The sequence below is a fragment of the Chelonoidis abingdonii genome, chromosome 3, assembly GCF_003597395.2.
Source record: "Chelonoidis abingdonii isolate Lonesome George chromosome 3, CheloAbing_2.0, whole genome shotgun sequence".
Classification (NCBI taxonomy): domain Eukaryota; kingdom Metazoa; phylum Chordata; order Testudines; family Testudinidae; genus Chelonoidis; species Chelonoidis abingdonii.
In genome coordinates this window covers 27,356,793-27,379,705 of record NC_133771.1, presented here as the reverse complement: position 1 = coordinate 27,379,705, position 22,913 = coordinate 27,356,793, and the positions used below count along the sequence as shown (strand labels likewise).

The 22,913-nt window shown below is 40.4% G+C and overlaps 1 protein-coding gene across 3 annotated transcripts in view; it reads right to left on the bottom strand.

Moving 5' to 3' along the window:
• Window positions 1-22,913, bottom strand: part of NBAS (NBAS subunit of NRZ tethering complex) — a 405,412-nt gene that overhangs the window by 262,509 nt on the left and 119,990 nt on the right. For all 3 annotated transcript variants that reach the window (XR_012655479.1, XM_032778999.2, XM_075063671.1), the window contains exons 27-30: window positions 22,559-22,621; window positions 20,775-20,897; window positions 19,313-19,415; window positions 13,474-13,703 (exon numbers count right to left, since the gene is read on the bottom strand). Coding sequence is in view for 2 of the 3 variants with exons in the window: in XM_032778999.2 (XP_032634890.1) it covers window positions 13,474-13,703; window positions 19,313-19,415; window positions 20,775-20,897; window positions 22,559-22,621 (519 nt within the window). In the remaining variant the exon portion in view is untranslated. The remainder of the gene's footprint in view (window positions 1-13,473; window positions 13,704-19,312; window positions 19,416-20,774; window positions 20,898-22,558; window positions 22,622-22,913) is intronic.

The following is a 22,913-nucleotide window of genomic DNA, read 5'->3' as shown; positions in this document are numbered from 1 at the left end:
CTCAATATTCCGTTTATTAAAATGTGCTCTTATTTTTTTTTCTAATGTAGTGCTTAATTTAGGTCATTAGTATCAACGAGTCGCCCACTAAGATATTTGGTAACTATATTGTTTCGGTATCACAGACCATTGGTCAGTCTTAACGGTGAAATCATGTAAACCTCTTTGTCACCATGATGCCAGTTTGTGTTAAAATTTGACAGTGCAAAAGTATAATAAATCACTGTTGTATGCACTTCACTCTGTGGAAATATAAAAAGTTTTCTTTAAATATATATGATTACGTTTTAAATTCCCTTTTAAATCCTTTTTTTTTTTAAAAAAAAATAAAAATCCCCTCTCACCCCTGTGATGGTATGTGTCTCCTCAAACCTAGGGTCCCTCTACAGAGGCCTGGGAGTTTGAGTGTCTCGGCAGTAATCTTAGCTGTTCCTAGCAACTGCACCTGCTCTGGGACATGAGAGCTCTATTTGACCTGATCTGTCTGAGCCACTCACCCAGGCTTAGGAGTCACAGCCCGAGAGTGCTCTGCTAGCCGACTACGGACCCTCTTGGCCTCACTTTCCACATCCTCTCTAGTTCCTCTTTCAGACCCTGTGTACTCTCGCAGCTTCTCAACTTCCTTCTCCTGATGTTGCTGTCACGCTGGCAACTGCTATATCTATTCCAACCACCGCCGTCTTCTGTCCTGTTTTGTCTGATACCACGATGTCCTGGTTGATTGCCAGTACCGTCCCTGTCCTAGTCTGGTATCTGGAATCCCACCAGGAAATCTAGCCCTGCTATTCTCCACAACTTGTGAATCTCCCATCTGGTCTTGGAGAGTCTAGCCCATACACTGTGCGAATGTTCCTGTACACAATGCAGAGCCACTTAGGTGGGCCGTTCAGTGTATCTGTTCCTGCCTGATCTAATATATTCCCCCTACTAGTGTTGGACTGTGCTTCTGAGGCCTCTCTGCACAGTCTGCACCTGGGTCCTCTCTAGTGTGGTAACCCCTGCTTCAATGGATCTGGTGCTCAGTACCTGTTCCTGTGTGCTGTGATCAGTGCCTCAGTGCTGTCTTTTAGTCACACCCTTTCCAGCCACTGTAGGATTTCCCAATGGCAGCCACCTCAGCTATCGTTCGATGATACATATCCATGCAGGGTCTTCTTTGCCATGGCACTCTTCTGCTTGGTCTTCCTCCATGTCTGCTGCTGCTCTCAGGCATTTCCTCAGCAGCTCATCTTTGGGCCATCTTACTGATGTACTCCTGGATGTTCCGGGTTTCGTCCAGAACAGTGGCTTGCCGCTCACAACCCCGCCGCCTTCTTTCTGGCTGGTATACAGTCTGTGGGTGTTGGACTTGGGGTGTAAACCTCCGTGCATTGAGGAGCTTCCGATCTTCACAATTGGCAGCCTCCATGTCCTCCTTTGGCCAGCTCACTATACCGGCAGGGTATTGTTGATGGCGTGGGATCTTGTTTTTCCCACTGAGCTGACTCTTCAGGACCTGTCTTATCCTTTGGTGATACTTGATGTTGCTGTCTTCCTTGCCTCCTCATGTCGTTTCCATGGACTGTGGGATGCTCAAGGTACTTGTAGCTGGTCTGTATGTCTGCTATGTGGCCCGCGGTAGTTCCAGCTTGCTTACGTGGCCTGAGTGCTCTGCAAGGACGAGGCCCACACACACAGTGAGTTATTTGGCTTAGAATAAGTGACACATCCGCAACGGGACCCTGGGCGTTGCTGTCATTAGGCGGGAAGCCCAGCACCGAAGCTCAGCTCGGCCTGGGTCGGAGTCCCAAGGCGCCGGAGGCATCAGCTATATTTATCAGCAATACAAAGCAACTCATTACTATGGAAAAAGGGACTTCCACAGGCTATGTCTGGCCTTTGGCTAAGGCCATACAAAACGGTTTTCAACAGTTAAACAAGTTATAACTGGCATGCTGTGTCTACTATGGACCGGCCACGTAGCAAGCAGGGCTTTCCATTGCCCGCGAGAAAGCGGAGACACCCTATTAGGCTGTGACACAGTCTCCGCAGTCCCTAGCACCACCCCATCTGTCTTGACTACTTTCCTCTCATTCCACTCATCCGACCACACTTCCAGTCGAATGACATCCGCAATATCCTCACTGTAGATCACACGTCGGGTGATTAGTGAGTCGATGGTCTCGTTCATTCTTAGCTATACAGCTTGAATGTCATTCCATCGTAGAGGAGGTGGCTTGGAATGTGCAGTTCACACTTCCTGAAACCTGTACCGTATCCAGTCTTGATTTTATCTGGCTGAGGCGTTTAAGGCCTATGCGAACAGGCAGCGGAACATGCGTCACCTTTGGTATATTGCCGACTGATGGCCACTTGTGCAAGCTGACTTGAGTGACTTCCATGTGTTTTCCATAGTCCCATTGAGTTCTTGGAGAAGCCGTCCTTATTCCTGGTTGACTTTGTATAGCGCCAGACATTCACAAGATCATGTGTGTGGCATTGAAGTCGGGACTTTCCTGTAGTCAATCCAGGCTGTGCTCAGATTGGTCTGTCTAGACTCGAGTTTGGGTGACTGCTCATCTATGAGCGACTGGTGTTTTGAGCCTCTGTGTTGTTCCCAGTGCCCTTCTAGCTGTGCCTCATGTACTGGCCCTATTCTGGCTGGCAGCTATGATGTCGATAGGACTTTCCATGTTGTGGGGAGCAGGTTATTGGCCAGTAGTGGCAGTTCTGTTCCCTGCGAGGTCTTTCGTGATCAGCAGCTGCTCCTTCCTTGTGTAGCCAGTTGGGTGGGAGCCTGCTGCTAACCAGCTGGTTCATCAGTGCTGCTAGGCCGTCATGCACTGCTGTTAGTTCTTTAGCCAGTAGGTGGGGATCAGTCTGTCCAGGTGCTGTCCAACTCTTTCAGTTCTTGACCCGCTGCTGGATGTCTTCTACTGCGGATGGTGACTGCGTTTCTGTTCTGGAATTGCTGTGCTGTTTCAGGTCCTGCAGCCACTTTGCACTGGTGTTATGAGTCTTCTCTTTCTCCCATATTTTCTCCAGTTACTGTCAGTTTCTGCTGCTATTGTGTTGTTGCACGCGTTGGTGAGTACACTGTTGGATGGTTCTTGGAGACAGGGCATTACTTTTTGCCTCTGCTTCTCTAGTGTATCTCTTAGCCTGGTAGCCAGTGCTGGGAGTCTTTGTTTAGCAGTCTCTAGGCTTCAGATGGAGTCAGCCTCTTGTATTTTTTCAGTAGCGAGTCTATCCTTTATCTCTACACCCTTCAGTAGTTCCACCAGCTGATTAACTTCTCTCGAGTCGCCTTGATCTTATCCTCAACCCCTTTTCCAGGGTGGGTACATACTGTTGGTCGTCTTGATTGTGTAGCCAAGCAATCCAGGATTACAGAGGCTGTAGCGTTACCAGTTCATTGGTTTGAGTTACGGTGGTAGTAGGGTTGTCATGAGGGCTCTATTGCATCTTCTAACAAACTATCTGAGTGTACTTCTCCACTGAGCCTTGGTAATCGGTCTCGAGGATTGACTGTGTAGCTAGTTTCTCCATGATCTATTGCCTCATATCAGCTGCTGTGCTCTGCAATGGAGAGGGTGGCAGTGAAGTTTCAGCTTCAGGTGTGGGCTGCACATCCACTTGTTCTTCCAGGTCTTCTTGATCTGGGATGTAATGTGGGTTGTCTATCTCAAGCTGTGAGAGCAGTTTCCTCTTTACTATTGTTGAAGCGTTGGTAACTAGCTGTTTTTTCAGTAAGTGTGGATGAGTCTTTTGTCCATCCATAGTCCCTCATACTTTCATATATCCCCTCTCATTAGATCTACTGTTGTAGTAGCATTCCATCAATTCCAGTTCTCTTGTCTCGTGCATGAGATGGTTTGTTCCGGTAAGCCCACTTATCTCGAAAAAAAAAAAGGATTAAAGGATTAAAAACAGTAATATATATATAAAAAAACTTTTTATATTTCACAGAAAAGTGAAGTGCAATACAACAGTGATTTATTATACTTTTGCACTGTCAAACTTTTAACACAAACTGCATCATGTGACAAAGAGGTTTACATGATTTCACCGTTAGCTGACCAATGGTCTGTGATACCCAGAAACACATACTAGTTACCAAATATCTTAGCTGGGCGACTCGTGATACTAATGACCTAAATTAAGACACTAAATTAGAAAAAAAAATAAGACAAGCACATTTAATAAAACGGAGATATTGAGACATTTAAATTTATTGAAACATTTAATGCAGTATTTAGGGGCACACTTCTGTGCACTGCTGCTGCTTTTAAGCTTTGCCAAAAAAAAAAAAAAAATAGTACACAATGCCAAAAAGCTTGAGGAAAAATTACACAAACACAAACCTTCCAGGAACTCCAGGAAGCTAATCTAGCAATGTTCTGTGTTTAAAAACAAACAAACACAAAAAAGAATATACAGAAATGATAGATTAAAATTGCTGACATTGTATCAAGTATAAATAAGCGTTTAATCCATGGACTACATACTATTTCTCAAGTGTAAAATGCACCAAAAAATTATTATTGTCTTTAAAACAACATTTCATCTTATATGGTGCACAATGAAGGAGGCATCGTTCCACAAGAACCTGTGTATTCTATCGCATGCCTATGCAATTTGCCATGTGGACATCTTCATATATATGGAACATTTGGTAATATCATCTGAGAGTGAAAGAAGGTATCAAGTTAAAAGGATGCAATTGTGATAGATGTGAGCTAGCTTTGTTAATAACTGAAGAGTCAGATTTTCAAGAAGATTCAGCACATTCAGCACAGCCTACATTTTCAGAAGTGCTTGCCACCTTTTCGCTCCCTCTGTTCTCAAAGAGAGCTGGGCACTTTTGAAAATCTTACCTCCTTATTTAGGTGCCTAATAGGAGCTGTTGTGCGTTGAACACTTCTGAAAATCTGGTCAAGTCATATGTTTGTGTCCACCTATGTAACTATTCAGACAACAAGCATAACCATTTAGAATTTAAATTGGAAAAACCCTTTCAATTGTGACTTAGGTCTACAGTAAACAGTTAAGGCGACTCAGCTGCATCACTCAAGTATGTGAAAAATCCATACCTCTGAGCAATGTAGTTACTAACTCCAGTGTAGACAGTGCTAGGTCAACAGAAGAATTCTTCCATTGACCTAGCTACTGCCTCTTGGGGAGGTGGATGAACTACAGTGACAGGAGAACCCTCCCATCTGAAGTGCTACAGTGATGTGGCTGTGCCGCTGTAGCAGTTAAAGTGTATCCATAGCGTAAGTCTGATCATCATTACTACTTTCTAAGGAGGAAAATACTACTTAAAAATCCATGACTAGTTAGCATGGGGAACAGTCACGGTCATACACATATGGCAGATTTAATCTGCAACATTCTGCCCTCTCTACAGGCACATAAATCCCCATTGAGGAGATTTTAATAATTAGATACAGCATGTGCATTTAGATTACTGAATGCATATGTAAATGGCAATATTATAACAAATGTTTATAAATATGTTTTAGCAGGAATCCATCAATATTTCTGCAGTGTATCTAGTAACCTTGGTATCTCGGAAATGTGACAAGCAAGCAACTGATTTTAAGAATGCACCAGTCTGATCATTATGGTGTGGGATGCAAAAGTCAGCACAAAGCCTATGGTTCAATTTAAAGTCTTCAAGATAGACAGACATGGGCCCTGCCCCAAAGAGTTTATAATCTAATAAAAAGTTCAATATTAATGTGTTCAAAAAGGGGGGGGGAGGGGCAGCTAACTCAATATTACACAGGCTAAGCATTGCACAATTTGATGGCTCCCAACTGTTCCAAGTCATTGTCTTTTGGAGTAAATAAAATCTGTCGTCTTCAACTGCTACACAATTCAGCCATAGTTGCTGGGCTGTTTCATGTAAGGGACACAACCAAAGTGGGTCTAGAGGAGGGATTTGAAGAAGCAGGGCAATGGCCTTAAGGCTTAAATCAAGGCATCTACTCCATGTAGACAAGGCAGTGCTGAGGAAAATGTAGAGATCTTAGTGGGACAAACAGACAAAATAGATCCTCAAGGCTCACATTACTGAAGGAAATCAATATATATTCTATGAAATGTCTCCTCTGCATGCTTTTTTTAGTTTTAAAAAATCCAAATTTATAAGAAAATTGATATTTACGATCGAAATATGGCTGCAAACACAGAAGTATAATTCTCCTCAAATAGGTGAATATGAACACAACCAAAACTAAATTAACATAAACCAAAACATCTGCAGTCTTCACCCCACATGTAGAAGTTCACCTCCTCACTCACATGGGTAACAGAAAAAATCTGTAGGGGATTGGAGAAAGTGCTGCTCACATACTAAAACGTAGAGACAATGCCTTCCCCTAAAAGTCCTTCCCTAAAATGCCATCAGCGGTCTATGATTGGGTTTGGAAAAGAGAGAGAGAAGGGGGCATACCCATAGACCCATTCTCTGTTGTGGTTATTTGACCATATTTGTATATAAAGACCAGACAAGATTCTGGGTGTTATGCCACATTTGAGAATTTAACTTCCAAGTTAGTCTGAATGAACATCAGTCTACCACTTCAAAAATAGAGAAAAGGTGGGTTGGGGAATCAGAATTGCATTTTCAGTCACTTTTACCACTTTTTTCCAGTTCAGTCATGGAGAAACCCAATTAGTTAGCAGTGGCCCTAATTATTCATGAGAATAAATGCATGGTTTGCCGACCTATACAGTTCAGTAACAGTAAATGTTCCACTAAAAAGAATAAAACTTCTTAATATCAAGAAAGTGAAATCAGTTATTAACTGTTCAACTGTAGCACCTGAATTATGCAATTAGAAGTTGTGTTTTGGAGATCTCTGGAAAAACTGATAAGGAACACAAAAAATTATTTTTATAGGCCAACATGAATTCTGTGCCTTAGGAAAAAAACTAACTTATTTAATAGTTTCTTCTCATAATTTGGTTCAACCACTCAGATGTAATTAAGTAAAAAAAATAAATTGTTGATTATATCTTATGGGGGAAGAAGGAAACTAGTTTGAATTAATGTATACTTAAATAACTTAAATGGAATAGATAATTCTTAAATAATAAGGAAACACCAGATAAATGAAGTCATTTTTATATAAAATTAAAATTCAGCATAAGCCAAGCCATAAACCATAGTTGGTGTTGGTCCTGCTTTGTGCAGGGAGTTGGACTAGATGACCTCCTGAGGTCTTCCAACCTTAATCTTCTATGATTTTATTATTTGTTTTCAAAGTAAGAGATATCAGGTTCCTTTACATGTACCTCATAGACGGGAACCATTAAAACACTATTATATTTAACACTACAGTGAAATGATCTCCCACATTAGACATAATTAACTTGTGATGAAGGGGACATCTATATTTCTTTCAGAGAAAAAAAAATTGTTCCTGAAAAGAAAGGGATGAAGTGCAATGAGGCAGCTGCATTGAAAGAAAATAAGGGAAATAAAGAAGGAAAGAAAAGGAAATGAGACTGAAAGACTGAAGAGAAAATCATTACTTGTTATTTGCATTGCAGTAGAATCCAGATGATCAGGGCTCCACTGTGCTAGTTCTTTACCACTACAGAACAAAGAGATGGCTCCCACAACAAAGAGTTTACAGATACAAGACCAGAGAGAGAAAGAGACATATGGACATGAGGAGTACAAGGAAACAATGAGAGAATGTTGATCAGGATGATAAGCAGCAGTTATGGTTACTTGACCAAAACAAAACAGGTATATGCACTTTTATATCCTCTGTCTAAGACTCTCACAGCACTTTCCAAAAATTACTGAGGTAAACCTCAGAACACCCAGTAGCAGAGGTTGGATAACTGCTCCCCCTTTATAGATCAGAAACTGAAGCACAGAATGTAATGAGAGCCTGGACTTGACTCTCAGCCATCTTGTGTATGGACTTAGCATAACCAGCAGCCACCATAAGTTGAAAACAAAAAACTATAGGAGTCAGGAGAATTCAACCTTGACATAGGCAGATAGTAATGCTTCAGCTGATACTTTTCTAACAGGGATAGATATATATTCACAAAGTCCCGAGAATAGGGAGCGAATGGACAAGCTAACCTTGAGTTTCTGTAGTTTCTTCCTGATAATAAAAAGTGAGGTTTTGCAGTTGCAAGTGTATTCCACTAATGAAGCATAAAGATATGTAGTCCTTGAGAAGTTATTACTAACTGAGAAAAATACAAAAGCTAATGAGCAGGTGGTCTTAGGCATGTAGACCTCTGTATAGTTAGTGGGTTTTTTTGCATAACTACCATTTAAGTAAAATAACTGGTTAAGGCATGGATAAAAGAAATCTTCATTTTAACTATATAATGAGGGTCAGAGAACAAGGTCATTGGAACTTAACTCTGGGATACAGCTCAAGACCAAAGCTGCTAAGATTTTTTAACCCCTGCATGACTAGGTTGTGTAGAAGCTGGAATCACATACGAAATCAGATCCTGACAGGCCATCAGGAGACTGTCTGCTTTATTGGGAGAGTTGAACATGAGATGCTTGGCATGTGTATTCTGTTGATTGTTAATTGCTAATAAATACATGTACACATTTAAGAATATTTACTGTGTAACAACGGCTATGTCACTAGGACAAGGTCCCGTTAGCCCGCAGCAGGCCACTGGGCCCTGGGATGAGGGTGGGAGCAGGTATCATGGAGAGGACAAGTGACTTGGTCACATAGGAACTACAAGATGCTGAACACACGCCTAATTTTAAGTACAAGCTGTGTTTTTTTGTTATTTGGGGTGTTTTGTTTTGGGGATTTTTTGGTTTGTGTTACATTTTTAAATGTATGTTGGTGTGACTGAAGCTGAAGTAATTATTCTGGTTATTTGTATTATTATGATTGTTAGTATTATAACAGCATCTAAAGGTCAGGGTCCGATTGTGTTGGGCACTGCACAAAGAGCTTTCCATTTCCCCTCACACCAGAAACATAAATTTGACCAGATCAATAAATGAAATATCCTGGTTGAGTTCTGTCTGGATACCAAATTGTATCAGAAGTTAATGGACAATCCATACTGAACTACATTTCTTTTCTGATGGCCAGGGTGTTAACTGTAAGTGTTTCAGGTCCAGATGAAAGATGCATCCCCCAGCTTTAAGAGGTCAGGTATTTTCTTCAGCTGCAATGTGAAGTCCTTAGATACCTAGTAAGTCCAGTGGAGGACTAGGATGACTTCAACTTTCCCCTTTTGTATCCTTTATGTGAACTGTCTTGAAAGGCAACATATTCTTCACTGTCCAGGACATTTTTTTCTATCATGACGGAGAAGCTTTGACGTCTTGCTATTCCCTGATTTTGGAATGGATATAAACACTCATGCCTCAGTCATAAGCCAACCTCTAAACAGGAGGTAAGAGGAGACTTCCTCTATGAGCATCGTAAAAACCCACTACATGGTTTCTTGAACCTTCTATTGAAGCAGTTGGTACCGGTCACTATCACAGACAAGATACAAGAGATGATGGAGCACTGGTCCGATTCAATATGGCTTTTCAAAGAGACTGACATGTTCATGAGCATTGAAATGAACTAAAGAATGTGTACTATAAGATTTCGGAAAATTTGTGTTCCATATATACTTGTATGCAAAAGTCTAGAGCGACCTTTTTTGTCTTGCAGCATGTTGTTTGTGCTTACCTGCCCAGAAAGGGGCATTTGGATGTGATCTCACAATGATGCCTAATTTTGCATTATGTTAAGTGCATAGTTCTGTGTCTTCAGAAGGAATTTCAGCAGGCGCATTTTGAGCAACCCACTCAGGGGATGAAGCTGATACCTAATATTAGCAATTCTAGCCATTGGATGACTCCTCAGGAAATGACTGATGTAATCAAATTCTGAATCTCTACAATATTTTCCACTGTGGTAAAATTATGGCCAGAGCCACGTCTCTTTTGATCTTTGGGTGAGCAATTCTCTGCACTGGGATCAAAAACTCTTGATTTTGAAGAATTGGTAGTCATGAATCCTTTCCAGCAGCTGTTCATTTATCAACTGGTCTGTTTCTCTGGATGGGAGACTGACTGGAATGTTGTCTATTAATGGAAATAAGTGTACAACATGCAACCTGTGTCTTGCTGTGACTACCACAAGCCATTCAAGATTCTGGGTCCCCTGGGTGACTCAGAAGGAAGACTCTTGCGTGGGAGCTGTGTGCTCTTGTACACAAAAAGCTTTTTTGTCTTTGTCATGCTAAGGATTTTGCTGAGTTAGAGGAAAATTTATCTAGGTTTCTTTGGAAATTTCTGCTCCAGATTTTCCCTCTGCCAGGGTAATAGTCCCTTCTTTGGTATTCTTGGTTTCAGCAGCAGCTAATGGATTGCTCTGCTGGCTTCAACAATAAGGGCTGGGGTGCCTCTGCAATGTCAGCTACTAATTTCTCTAATGTTTCCCCTGATGGTTCTTCATTTGGAAGCACTAGATACCTGTTTAGGATGAGTGATGACCATTCATAGGTATTACATGACTTCCTTGTAGCACCAACATAGAATCCATTGCTCATCACAAATCACATCAAGAATTTGACCAAGACAGAACCTGAGACAGCTCATTCCAAGCAAGGATCATATCCCTAGATGATGATCCACTTGCCTGCCGCTAAGTAAGCTTTCCTTACCAAATACATGAAAACCTTTTTGTTTGAACGGTGAGGCTTTTAAATTGTTGCGCAGTGTGTCATAAATCGTATGGTCTATGGGATAATTTGGAAAGAAGTCCCCTTCTGAAGGTGTATCTGTCTCTCACTCGTGATCCTATGGCTGTACCAACCTCAGGTTCCCAAAATGTATGAAATTTCTTTGATTTTTATATATACATTTTGGTTTAACATTTGGTTTAATTGGATGTCCTCATTTGGATATTAAGATGCCCTCAAAGGAGGCATTAATAGGAAAATACCTATCTAATAATTCTTGAAAGGGTTAATACTGTATTAATATTAGTAATTTCCTTGCAAGCCACCGACACGATGTCCTGTAAGAGTCCTGTAGTTTTTTTGGTTTTGTTTTTGATCCATGTCTGATATTGCTTCCCGTTTGTAGGGGAGCAGCAGTACACTATACGTCCTGGCATGGCAATCACGTAACAGAGAAGGGGTGCTGGTACACATACCTTGATTGTGGAAGACGCTTGTTCACTGTCCCCAGGAGCCTAAAAGGCAGCCTGCCTGCTGCCCCGGGCTGGCTAGCACCCACGTAAGTACTGCAGGAGTAACCCAGTACCACTCAGGATTTAACTGAATCCATCAGGATCAGTTTGAACACAGGAAGGTATTTCTCATTTACCATCCAGTAATCCCATGATGATGCAGCTTTGTGTAGAGTGGAATCCTCATGTGCCTCTGTTCTGGTCACAGACTGTCTGAAGTGCTCCTGAGGCTTTCATATGTAGCCTGTGGAGCCTGAGGAGGGGTGGAGAGAGACAGAGAGACCTCCCCACCGTCCAGAGTCTGCGCCCCTTTCCATAGCACATCAAGGGGCTATGGCTGATGATCAAAATATTCAATTCTCATTCTGCTCCTGCCTGAATTCTGAGCCTCTTTCCCTTGCAGAGCCAAGGTGCTGGACGGGCTCCACAAGCAGTAGGCTGCAGCCATATGCAGGGATGCACAGGAGGAACAGGCTCTTCTGCATCCCCAGACATGCTGCTGGTGTGGGAGGGGCAGCATCCATGATACAGAGCACTGAGAGAGACTGTGTAGGAGAAAAGCCCCAGCAAACACTTCCTCAGGGGAAGAAGGATTTTCACACCCCTTGTTCATTAACAAGACTAATCTCTGCCTTGCAAAGGACACTTGCTTTTGTGTCTTTGGGACTCAGTCTCTGGGATTTGCAGGACTTACCCCTGAATATCATGAGAATCCCCTAGTTCACAGTGGGAGGAATGGGAGCTTCTTTCCCCAGGGAGCAGAGGACCCACTTCAGTACTGGGATGAGGAGACTTTGGATACTTTCAAGGGTTCTTCCCCCCTCCTGCCCAGCTCTGTTGCAGGATTTACCCCAAGCTGGTTGGATAGATTCCTCCTCCTCAGACTTTCTCCCCACATACTCAGAAGCTGCTGATTGGGCTTTCCCGTGTTGCAGCCACAGTTCATTGGAGCAGGGTGGGGACCTGACATGTCAGTCCAACTCTGAGTTCTGTGTCCTGGCAGTGCAAAGTCTGTCTGTCTGTGAACAGGCAGAGTATTATTCTCCCTTCATAGAGCCTGTAAGTGCTGCCTCACTTACATGAGCATGGCTTAGATCAGGGATAGGAAACCTATGGCATGTGTGCCTAAAGTGGCAGGTGAGCTGATTTTCAGTGGCACTCACACTGCCCAGGTCCTGGCCACCAGTCCAGGGGGCTCTGCATTTTAATTTAATTTTAAATTAAGCTTCTTAAACATTTTAAAAACCTTATTTACTTTACATACAACAATAGTTTAATTATATATTATAGACTCATAGAAAGAGACCTTCTAAAAACATTAAAATGTATTACTGGCATGCAAAACCTTAAATTAGAGTGAATAAATGAAGACTCGGCATGCCACTTCTGAAAGGCTGCCAACCCCTGGGTTAGATGTTTGTGGGACAGCTCTTCCATGCCCTAGTGTGACAGAAGGATCTGACGGGGGGCACTGCAACAGCAGATCCAGGTGGTTGAATCCACCATACTGCTATTTACCCAATGTAGAGAAGGAGGAGGAAGATCATAAGTTGCAACTGCACAAAAACGAATAAAAACAAAGTTTAAAATAAAATGGTAAAGAGAAATGAACTGCCACCTTGTTTCACTGCCAGAGGCAGAAAGGCTGGTAACCTGAAGTGAAGAGCAATGAGAGAGAGGAGCCTCCTGCAACAACATTGAACCTCTTCCAAATTCCATAGCTGGGGAGGATTAGATCATTAGTCATCAATGAGGTGAGAAGCTGTGCAACAGAAAGCAACTTATCCCAGCCAGACAGACTCGTGTACTTTCATGTCTTCAAAGCTGAATCAGAAGAAAGTACATGCATCTCCATCTCATCCAGGAGAAACTCACATTAAAAAAAAAAATCCAAACATTTAATGGTATTCCATTATTCTTCTCCACAAACTTTCTCCATTACTGTCTTGCTTATGGCATCCCTTGTAATGCTAGACATGACATAGGAATCCATGGCTACAAGGGGTCATTCTAGCAGCCAGGAACAGTAGGAGTGCAGAGATGCTCCAGCAACACCCCTTTCCTTCCAGCTATGTCCCACTAAGCCAGTTGTTGCAAAGGAAGTTGGGGGCTCCTCAGAGAAGCAGTGGTTACAGCCCTTTTATCCCCCACTTGCTTTGCACAAGGGGACAGACTGTAGACGGCCAAAGCTCTTTTTCAGTAAAATTCATCATCTACTACATTTAAAATAAAGGAATTAAAAGGTACAGAATATTGAAGAGAGAGAAAATGTGTTTTACTATACCTGGCCAAATCCATGCAGCTATCAGTCAGACTGGTAGAAGAATTGAAGTATTCTCTACTAGCAGCCAAAACCAGTTTGATGCTTTTCTCATAGCTGACTCTATACTGTGGTTTTCCTTTTGAGGCAACACCAACTGGTGGATCCACTGACCAAACACTGCAATGCATCATTTCCCCAGCTAGGTGTATATTTTCTAGATGGCTTGAACATAGAAGGCTTTCTGTAAATATCTGCAAAGTAAGATGGGTAAATCTGTTATAGTAGCTTCATCCAAAAAAAAGTGTATAGTTTTCTGTGAGACCAAGCCATCTGGACATAAAGGCTCCTTGTAATATGTTGGGAGAAAATGAATTTAAGATGTATCTGAAAAATTATTCCAGGATTAATATTTGCATAAATAATTTTAAAAGTATTTTAACCACAAAAGCAGAATTAGGACAATTAGTCTCATCTTTCTCTTTTTGTTTTTTAATTGAAGTACAAAATTTAGTTCTGCCACCACACTACTTGTTAACTTCAAAATAAAATCTTTAGTGAAACTCAACAAGATTAATTTTAAAAAATTCAAATGATAGCATTTTGCAATTACAAATATTTTACAATTCAGAACTGACCTACATTAGAGGCAGAATTTTTGAGGTGATTATTTTTTATTTGTTTTTATAGATAGGGCTTAAAAACTAGAAGGATAAAATTCTATACCTTAATATTTAATTAATATTTTTATTAATAGTGTTGTGTATAGATAATATTTAGCCATTTGTGTAACAATATGGATGCATACTTTTAAATTAAAAACTCAAGCTTCAAAAAGGGCCACTTCTTCCTCCTAATATATTAGTTATGTTTGCTGCAAATTTGAAATTAAACACACACATGCTTTGGATGGAATTTTAAAAAAACAGTTTGCTGCTAAGCAATACCACAAAACCAACCCCTGATACCATCAAGATTTACAGAAGTGCTTAACTTTACACACTGTAAACAGTCCCATTGAAGTGTGTAAAGCTAAGTACATGCTAAAAGTCTGATTCCCAAGCTTCTGCTGCAGTTTACTGACTCCTCCCTCATCATCTGTTCATATCTAGGGGTCTAATTAAATCACGGAGAAATCACACATTTTTCACAGGTTGGTCACAGAATAAATAGCAAATTTCACGGATGTGTTCATACAGTAAATATATAAGTATTGTACTGCACTATTATGAGGCTTGTAAGCCTCTCTCTCCCCTCATACCATGCCAACCTGACTTCTGCGCTGCTGCTCACGGCAGCACTGCCTTCAGAGATGGTTGCCCAGCCAGCAACCACCACTCTGCAGCCACCCAGTTCTGAAGGCAGCACAGAAGTAAGGGTGGCGATACTGCACCCCTCACTACCATTGCCGGATTTTGTGGGGAGACGAGATTTCATAGCCCGTAAATTTGGTAGGGCTTTAAACAACACATTTAGGTTCATAATGAACATCAGAATAATATTAAAATCCTCATCATGTTTTATTTTTTTAATTTTAAATCAAGACTAATCTTCAAAGTATGAAAGTATGAATTTTAATATATCAAGATATTTGTCATGAATCTTTTAACTGTTTTAGCCTTAGGCCAAAAAGCTGTGATTATTTAAAATGTACTTAAAAATGCATAAATTCCCTTTAAGAATAACTCAAATCAGTGAATCATATTTTTTCCACAAAATAAGAGACCAGTACAATCCTAATTAACAAGAACAAAAAAATATTTTAACACTAGTTATTATAACTTTGCATCAATCAAAAAGTTTTTAATTCCATTACATGATTTTTTCTTTGCCTCAAAATTTATATCATTAAATTTAAAATAGTGCATCTGTAAGCAAAATGTGTATTTGTAGACACTCATATACTATAGTTATGATCACAACAGAAAAAAAAATGACATATAGTTTATTTTATTCTTTCAAATCTATATGTCAGGACAGAATGAGCTCTACTGGAAGCACACATAAGACTATATAGAAACCCAGAGGCATCTCACCCTCATGACAACAGGTTGCAACGTTCTTACATATGCCCTGCTCTCGTGCAAGTCAAACAATTTGCATGGGAGATAACTTGTAAGATAACCATATCCAAAGTTCTGTGTCTCATTCCTACATCTAAAACCATTCATTAGGAAAAGCTGAAACATAGGCAGAGAGTAGCTACCATAATGCTGGCAATAAACCATTTTAATCTCCATAAGAATATATCTGACCAGTAAACAATTCTTAGTACGTATGTGTAACCTCCTTGAACATAGAAATTTGTAGATAATGATCTAAGGCAGAAAGTCTCTATATTGTTGATTTATCGATAAGAGAGTAGACCAAAAAGCAGATTGTTGGATATGGGTCCCATTCTCCAAAATGATCCCTGGAGTTTTTCTTTCAATCAAATAACACAACACACTTCACAACAGAGTCCCAACACAAACGCTCCAACGTTGATACAGAAGCCACCTTACAGGCCTATTCTTTTTCTAATGTCATGCATGATTTTCAAACAAAAGATATTAATTTACCAGTTCTGAGTGTTAATGGACGCTAGAAATACATTAGAACCTCAGAGTTACAAACACTTGAGTTATGAACTGACCAGCCAACAACACATCTCATTTGGACTGGAAGCACATAAATCAGGCAGCAGCAGAGACCAAAAAAACAAACAAAAAAAACCCCCAAATACAGTACAGTACTGTGTTAAAGGTAAACTATAAATAAATAAATACAATAAAATAAAATAAATAAATGGGAAAGCAGCCTTTTTTTCTTTTGCACAGTGAAGTTTCAAAGCTGTATTAAGTCAATGTTCAGTTGTAAAACTTTTGAAAGAACGACCATAACATTTTGTTCAGAGTTATGAACATTTCAGAGTTGCAAACAACCTCCATTCCTGAGGTGTTCATAACTCTGAGGTTCTATTGTATAAGCAGCAGAGAATCCTGTGGCACCTTATAGACTAACAGACGTTTTGGAGCGTGAGCTTTCGTGGGTGAATACCCACTTCATCATATGCATGTAGTGGAAATTTCCAGGGGCAGGTATATATATATAGTAGCAAGCAAGCTAGAGATAACAAGGTTAGTTCAATCAGGGAGGATGAAGCCCTGTTCTAGCAGCTGAGGTGTGAAAACCAAGAGAGGAGAAACTGGTTCTGTAGTTGGCAAGCCATTCACAGTCTTTGTTCAATCCTGAGCTGATGGTGTCAAATTTGCAGATGAACTGAAGCTCAGCAGTTTCTCTTTTGAAGTCTGGTCCTGAAGTTTTTTTGCTGCACAATGGCCACCTTAAGGTCTGCTATAGTGTGGCAGGTGAGTTGAAGTGCTCTCCTAACAGGTTTTTGTGTATTGCCATTCCTAATATCTGATTTGTGTCCATTATCCTTTTTCCGTAGAGACTGTCCAGTTTGGCCAGTGTACATAGCAGGAGGGCATTGCTGGCATATGATGGTGTATATTACATTGGTGGACGTGCAGTGTTGAATGAACCGGTGATGGTGTGGCTGATCGGTTAGGCCCTGTAGTGGTGTCGGTGGTGTAGATATGTGGCAGAATTGGCATCGAAGCTCTTTTTTGATATTTTCCTGTTTGTTGTATAGGATGCTGATCAGGTGGTTCCTCAGTTCTTGATATAAGTATGGCATAATCTCTCACTGTGGTCTGTGTAGTATGTAGATAGCAGTGGATTTTTTACCTTTAGTCCATTTGGTATGATGTCCATCCATTTGCATTGAAAGGAAGATGAAAATCTGTCTGTATTTTGGCAAGTTTCTTTCGATGAGGTTGATGGATTTCCACTCCATACGGCTAAATGCAGTGCCTTGCATGGTGTCAAGTATCAGAAGGGTAGCCATGTTAATCTGGATCTGTAAAGCAGCAGAGAATCCTGTGACACCTTATAGACTAAGCAGACGTTGTTGGAGCGTGAGCTTTGTGGGTGAATATCCACTTCGGTCAGTGCAGTGTAGTGGAAATTTCCAGGGCAGGATATATATGCTAGTTGGCATCGAGGTTTGTTGCATGCAATCTCGGCCACAGACATCCTGCCAACCTGAAACGTATTCACCAGCAACTGCACACCATACCTAGTAATCTAGCTAGGAACCAATCCATGCAACAAACCTCGATGCCACCTCCCACATATCTACACCAGCGACACCATCACAGGACCTAACCAGATCACCCACCATCACTGGTTCATTCACCTGCACATCCACCAATGTAATATACACCATCAATGCCAGCAATGCCCCTCTGCTATGTACATCGGCCAAACTGGACAGTCTCTACGGAAAAGGATAAATGGGACACAAATCAGATATTAGGAATGGCAATACACAAAAACTGTAGGAGAGCACTTCAACCTCCCTGGCCACACTATAGCAGACCTTAAGGTGCCATCGTGCAGCAAAAAAACTCAGGACCAGACTTCAAAGAAAAACTGCTGAGCTTCAGTCATCTGCAGCTCAGGATTGAACAAAGACTGTGAATGGCTTGCCAACTACAAAACCAGTTTCTCCTCCCTTGGTTTTCACACCTCAGCTGCTAGAACAGGGCCTCATCCTCCCTGATTAAACTAACCTCGTTATCTCTAGCTTGCTTGCTAGCACTATATACGCTGCCCCTGGAAATTTCCACTACATGCATCTGACGAAGTGGGGATTCACCCACGAAAGCTCACGCTCCAAAACGTCTGTTAGTCTATAAGGTGCCACAGGATTCTCTGCTGCTTTTACAGATCCAGACTAACACGGCTACCCCTTTGATACGTTCTATTGTATGTTCTAGTTGCAACAAAATATGCATACTATCAGACAATGAATAGTCCAACTGTTTTAATTATCTAGTCCATTATTTCATTAAATGAGGAATGCCTTCTGACATACAGCGTTTTTCTTGACATGGCTTAAATATGTATAACTGTAGAAAAAAAGTGACATATTTCAATTTCTAGTTTTAGTCTCATATGCCTTTTTTTTTTTTTAATTCCTTCAAAACTGTTCTGATTTGCTTTCACAACTTCTCCCAAGACCAGGAGAGACTGGCAGCTATACGCAATTAATTCTGCAAACTGTAATGAAAAAAAAAACTTACAATAATATTAAACTTTCAAAAGATGTCAAGATTTCAAGATAAGTAAGCCTATGCACAGTGTAATCTAAATGCTGAACTGTAATGTATTAAAGTGAATATGCAAATAAACAGCACTTATCAAAATAAATTCCACTTCAGCATAATAACAGTCCTTCACAAACTCTAATGACCAGCATGCCTTGGGTTTATACATATGCAGATTATTTTCTGCCAAAATTGGATTTCATGTTTCACTTTAAATCAAAGAGGAAAATATCTACACACAGTCCTGTATCTACTATGGGTGACACTTGGCTGAATACAAAGTTCATGTTTAATTAAAACGTAACATTTAACGAAAATATAATTTATCTTTCAATTACATTTATTAGTAATCACTTGCCTAAACTTCTATTTATTACGATATCTATGAATCAAAAACTATAGATCTTATAACTCTTATATTTCTCAAGTAGTTCAGTCTTTTGAGTTAAATAAATAGAACCTCATGCTGAGGGACTGACAGGAAACTACATGGACTGCTGATGAAATGCATCAAAGGAACTCCTTTGAAACTTCTGCTACGCTGGTTTCAATGGTAGAGTTCACAGACAGCAGGTAATATTTCAGTACAGCGTGTGAATATTTACCTGTGCCAATCTCGGTAACACAAATAAAAACAGCTGTACAAACAGACAATTTATTCTGATATTGGTTTGAAGAATAAAATTAAAGGAGTGGGTAGAAATCACCTCATAGCAAGTGTCTGGCTCTAAGCACGTGTAGACATTCTGCTGCATATCCAACATATCCTGCAGTAACCCTTTCCAGTGCATCTCACTGACTGGTGGCTGCCTAAATAAACAGAGAAAAAAATCAATATTTATTGTCCCCCTTAATGGGATGTTAGCTGAAGAAAGAACAAAGGGAGATGATGCTAGAGTTCCATTTGTGACCTGACATACCACATTTTTTTTTTTTTTTTTTTTAAAGTAAGTAACATTCACAAAATCCACCAGTGACTAGCTATTTGTTGAGCTATTTCTAACAGCACCCAAAAAAGTTGGGTAATCATAATTCTGAGCCATCAACTTTGGATTATTGCAGTAAATTTAATGCAAGTACCAAAAAGCATGATATTCCTTGCCTGCAACCAGTGGAGACAGCATTATTATTATTTTTATTTAAATGTTATTTTAATTTGGTGGAAGGAGTTTAGAAGGCAAGATTCTACTAAGCTGTCTATTGGTTCACTATTTGCCAGACTGCTTTTTGATCGGTGAATTGACACTGATGTTAGCATTTTCTCTATATTCTTGATATTAAAGTATTTAACTGAGCATCTGACCCTAACAGGTAAGGTAGTAAGACATGGGGGTCCAAGAGCCAAGGATCTATACAGATGAGAGGTACTTTTCTTCTACAGCACCATCTTACTTTAGGAGGAACACTGATTTGATCTTTCCAAGCTATTTTAAAAAAAAAATTTCAGAAGGCTTTCAACATGCACCAGCTATACACTGCCCATCAAAGCTGATGGAGATTTTCTTAGTAAGAGAAGTAGTAATTACAACAAACACAAAATGCTGCTTTTTCTCAAGACTTCAGCAATCTGATTTCTCTGTTCTCAATGAAAGGTGTACAATAACTCAGCTACAGTAAGATGTAACATGAAAAATAAGAGTATTTTCCAAATTAAAAAAAAATCATTGAAAGAAGAAATGGCAGATTCAATTATTGCTAAATACCTGAATTAAAATTACTGATACAAAAGCTCATAAGAAAATCATGTGAAGCCAAAAAAACCTCCAAAATTCTAAAAGATGCTATTTCATAAATTCTGCACTTTCTGTAGAACAGAATTAGTTTTAAAGGACTTTATTTCCAGTACATTAGTTTTATTGTTCATTTTTAAAGTACATACACTAGAAGTATTTCCTCTGCCAATATGCCTTTTAAGCTTGCTTAACTGAACAGAACACAACGATACTGAAATCAGTCTGCAACAATTCTAGCAAGAGGTAGTATTTTTAGCAACAACAAAAAGCAGTGAAGTACTTATAGTCAATGTTCAATTTCACATTAACAAGTTTGTTTTATGGATATTGTGTTAAGGCTAAGAGTAAGAAGTACCATCATATTGGTGTATAAAGGTGAAAATGTGCATTCTCTGAACATTAACATTCTAAGCTGACCAACACTGTCAATACTCACTTGCGTCCTGTGTGCCTGGTCAGTCTAATCATAAGCTTCTCTGCTTGCTCTGGGCTGTTCTGCGTATCTTTTACAAATGATACAGGTTTCTGAAGTCCATGCTTCTCCAAAATTTCTGATACACTAAAAAATATACAATATAAATCATTTAGCATCTTGCCATTTTGTCCTGCATTAGATCATTATTATTTGTATCATAATATTGCCTAAAGCAGTGTTGCTCAACCTTTTTGATACCTGGGACCAGGGCTTCCTAAACTGTCAGGGAGATCTCAGGGACAGACCAGTTGTTGAGATACAGTGGCCTAGAGGCTTCAAACAAGATCAGGGTTCCATTGTGCAAAGCACTGCACACACACATACAGTGAGAGTCTCTCCCCCAAAGAGCTTACAACCTCAACAGACAAGTTAGACAGAAGGTGGGAGGAAGGTAATATTAGTAGGGACCTTACAGATGAGGAGATCAACTGAGGTTGCGAGAGTATATGACTTTGCCAAAGTCATAAACAAAGTCTGTGGCAGAGCCAGAAATTGAACTCTCATCTCCCAAATCCCAAACTAGTGCCATAACCACATGAGTATTGTCCCTCCTTCAAACAAAGAATACTTTCAGTAAATATACCACACTGGCAGCTAACAGCAATATTTTCAGCCAGTTCCTTCTGAAATGAACACACTATTTTCAATTACAAACTATTCAGATAATCTATATTTATTCAGGAAGAAATGTTATTCTCCAACCACCAGCTGTTTTAGTGATAAACCAACCAACCAAAACAGTCTATTATTATTTCAAGGAACAATGTTGTAAACCATCTCATATTTTCTTGAATTTTATACAACTTATAAGCATTATAAAATTTGAAAGTTCTGATTATCAGAACATACAAACTTTTCCTAAGCTACAGGGAGCAGACATTACGATAATACCACTGGAAACCAGAAAAAAAGAACAAAAAAAACCTTGTTACTTCCTTTCTTAGACTAACGCCTCCTAGGCATTTTTGTTATGTTTCTCTTCCTATAAATACTCAAGCATTTGAAACTTGGCTTAGAGGAGACGTCTTCAATCTATGGGGCATGCTCCCTAGAACATTCAGGGGGCATGCCTGGAGCCCGGGCCAGTCCCCACAGAGGACAGAAAGGGAGCACCATCTACTCCACTCCTGGCTCCAGCCCTGGCTGCCAGCCCCGCGCCCGGGGATCCACTTCCAGCCGCGGCTACCGACCCCACGCCCATGGACCCCGCTCCCATGGATCCCGCTCCCAGCCGAGGCTCCACTCCTTCCCCCAGTTATGGCCCCAGCCTTAGCCCCCTTACTCCTGTCCATGTTTCCCCCCTCCCAGAGCCATGGCCCCGCTCCTGGCCCCAGCTCCGAGGGGTGTGGATAGCACAGACAGGAGTAATGGGGAGAATGAGGTAAAAAGTTTGGGAACCACTGGCTTAGAGGCTCATATTTGGCCTAAACCCTTTTGTTCACACTACAGATACTCTAACTGATGTTCCACAAATACGGAAGCGGTTCAGCACTCCATTCTCATCCCTTACAATCCTAGCTTTGGTATTTGATTTGGGACAATAGTGGTTGAAATATTTTTTGTAGGAAGAAAGTTACAACCTTAATATTATAGAAGAGCTCAACATTCAGAAAGTATTTTTCCTCTAGATTTGTAGTGAAGGGTTTGGCTATGACCTATGACCCTATGCCATGGTAACCTGTACATTCTTGTACTATTCCTCCAATAAAACAAAATAAACTGTTGTTATGGTAAATGGTTTTTACCTGAGAATTTTTTCTAGTTCATCTACCTTGTCATGAAGAGTTTTAGTTATGTCTGTTTCTGGGCTGTGAAGATTTAAAAAACAAAAACACCGTTAAATGCATGATCCAGTTATTGCTGCTATAACACATTATCGACACGGAAATAAACAGCAAAAAGTTGAATATTCATTCTGGAACCTTTCAAAACCCAAAGGATGCTGCAGCTTGCACAGAAAGGATTAAAACCATTGGCTTCTGGAAGAAGGAAGGCCACGAACTTGTGCGAAATACTAGACAACACTGAACCCACCCCTAAAAATACCAGCTCACTTCTTACCTGACACCTTCCCCATGAATTTCTTCCCGTCCACCCACC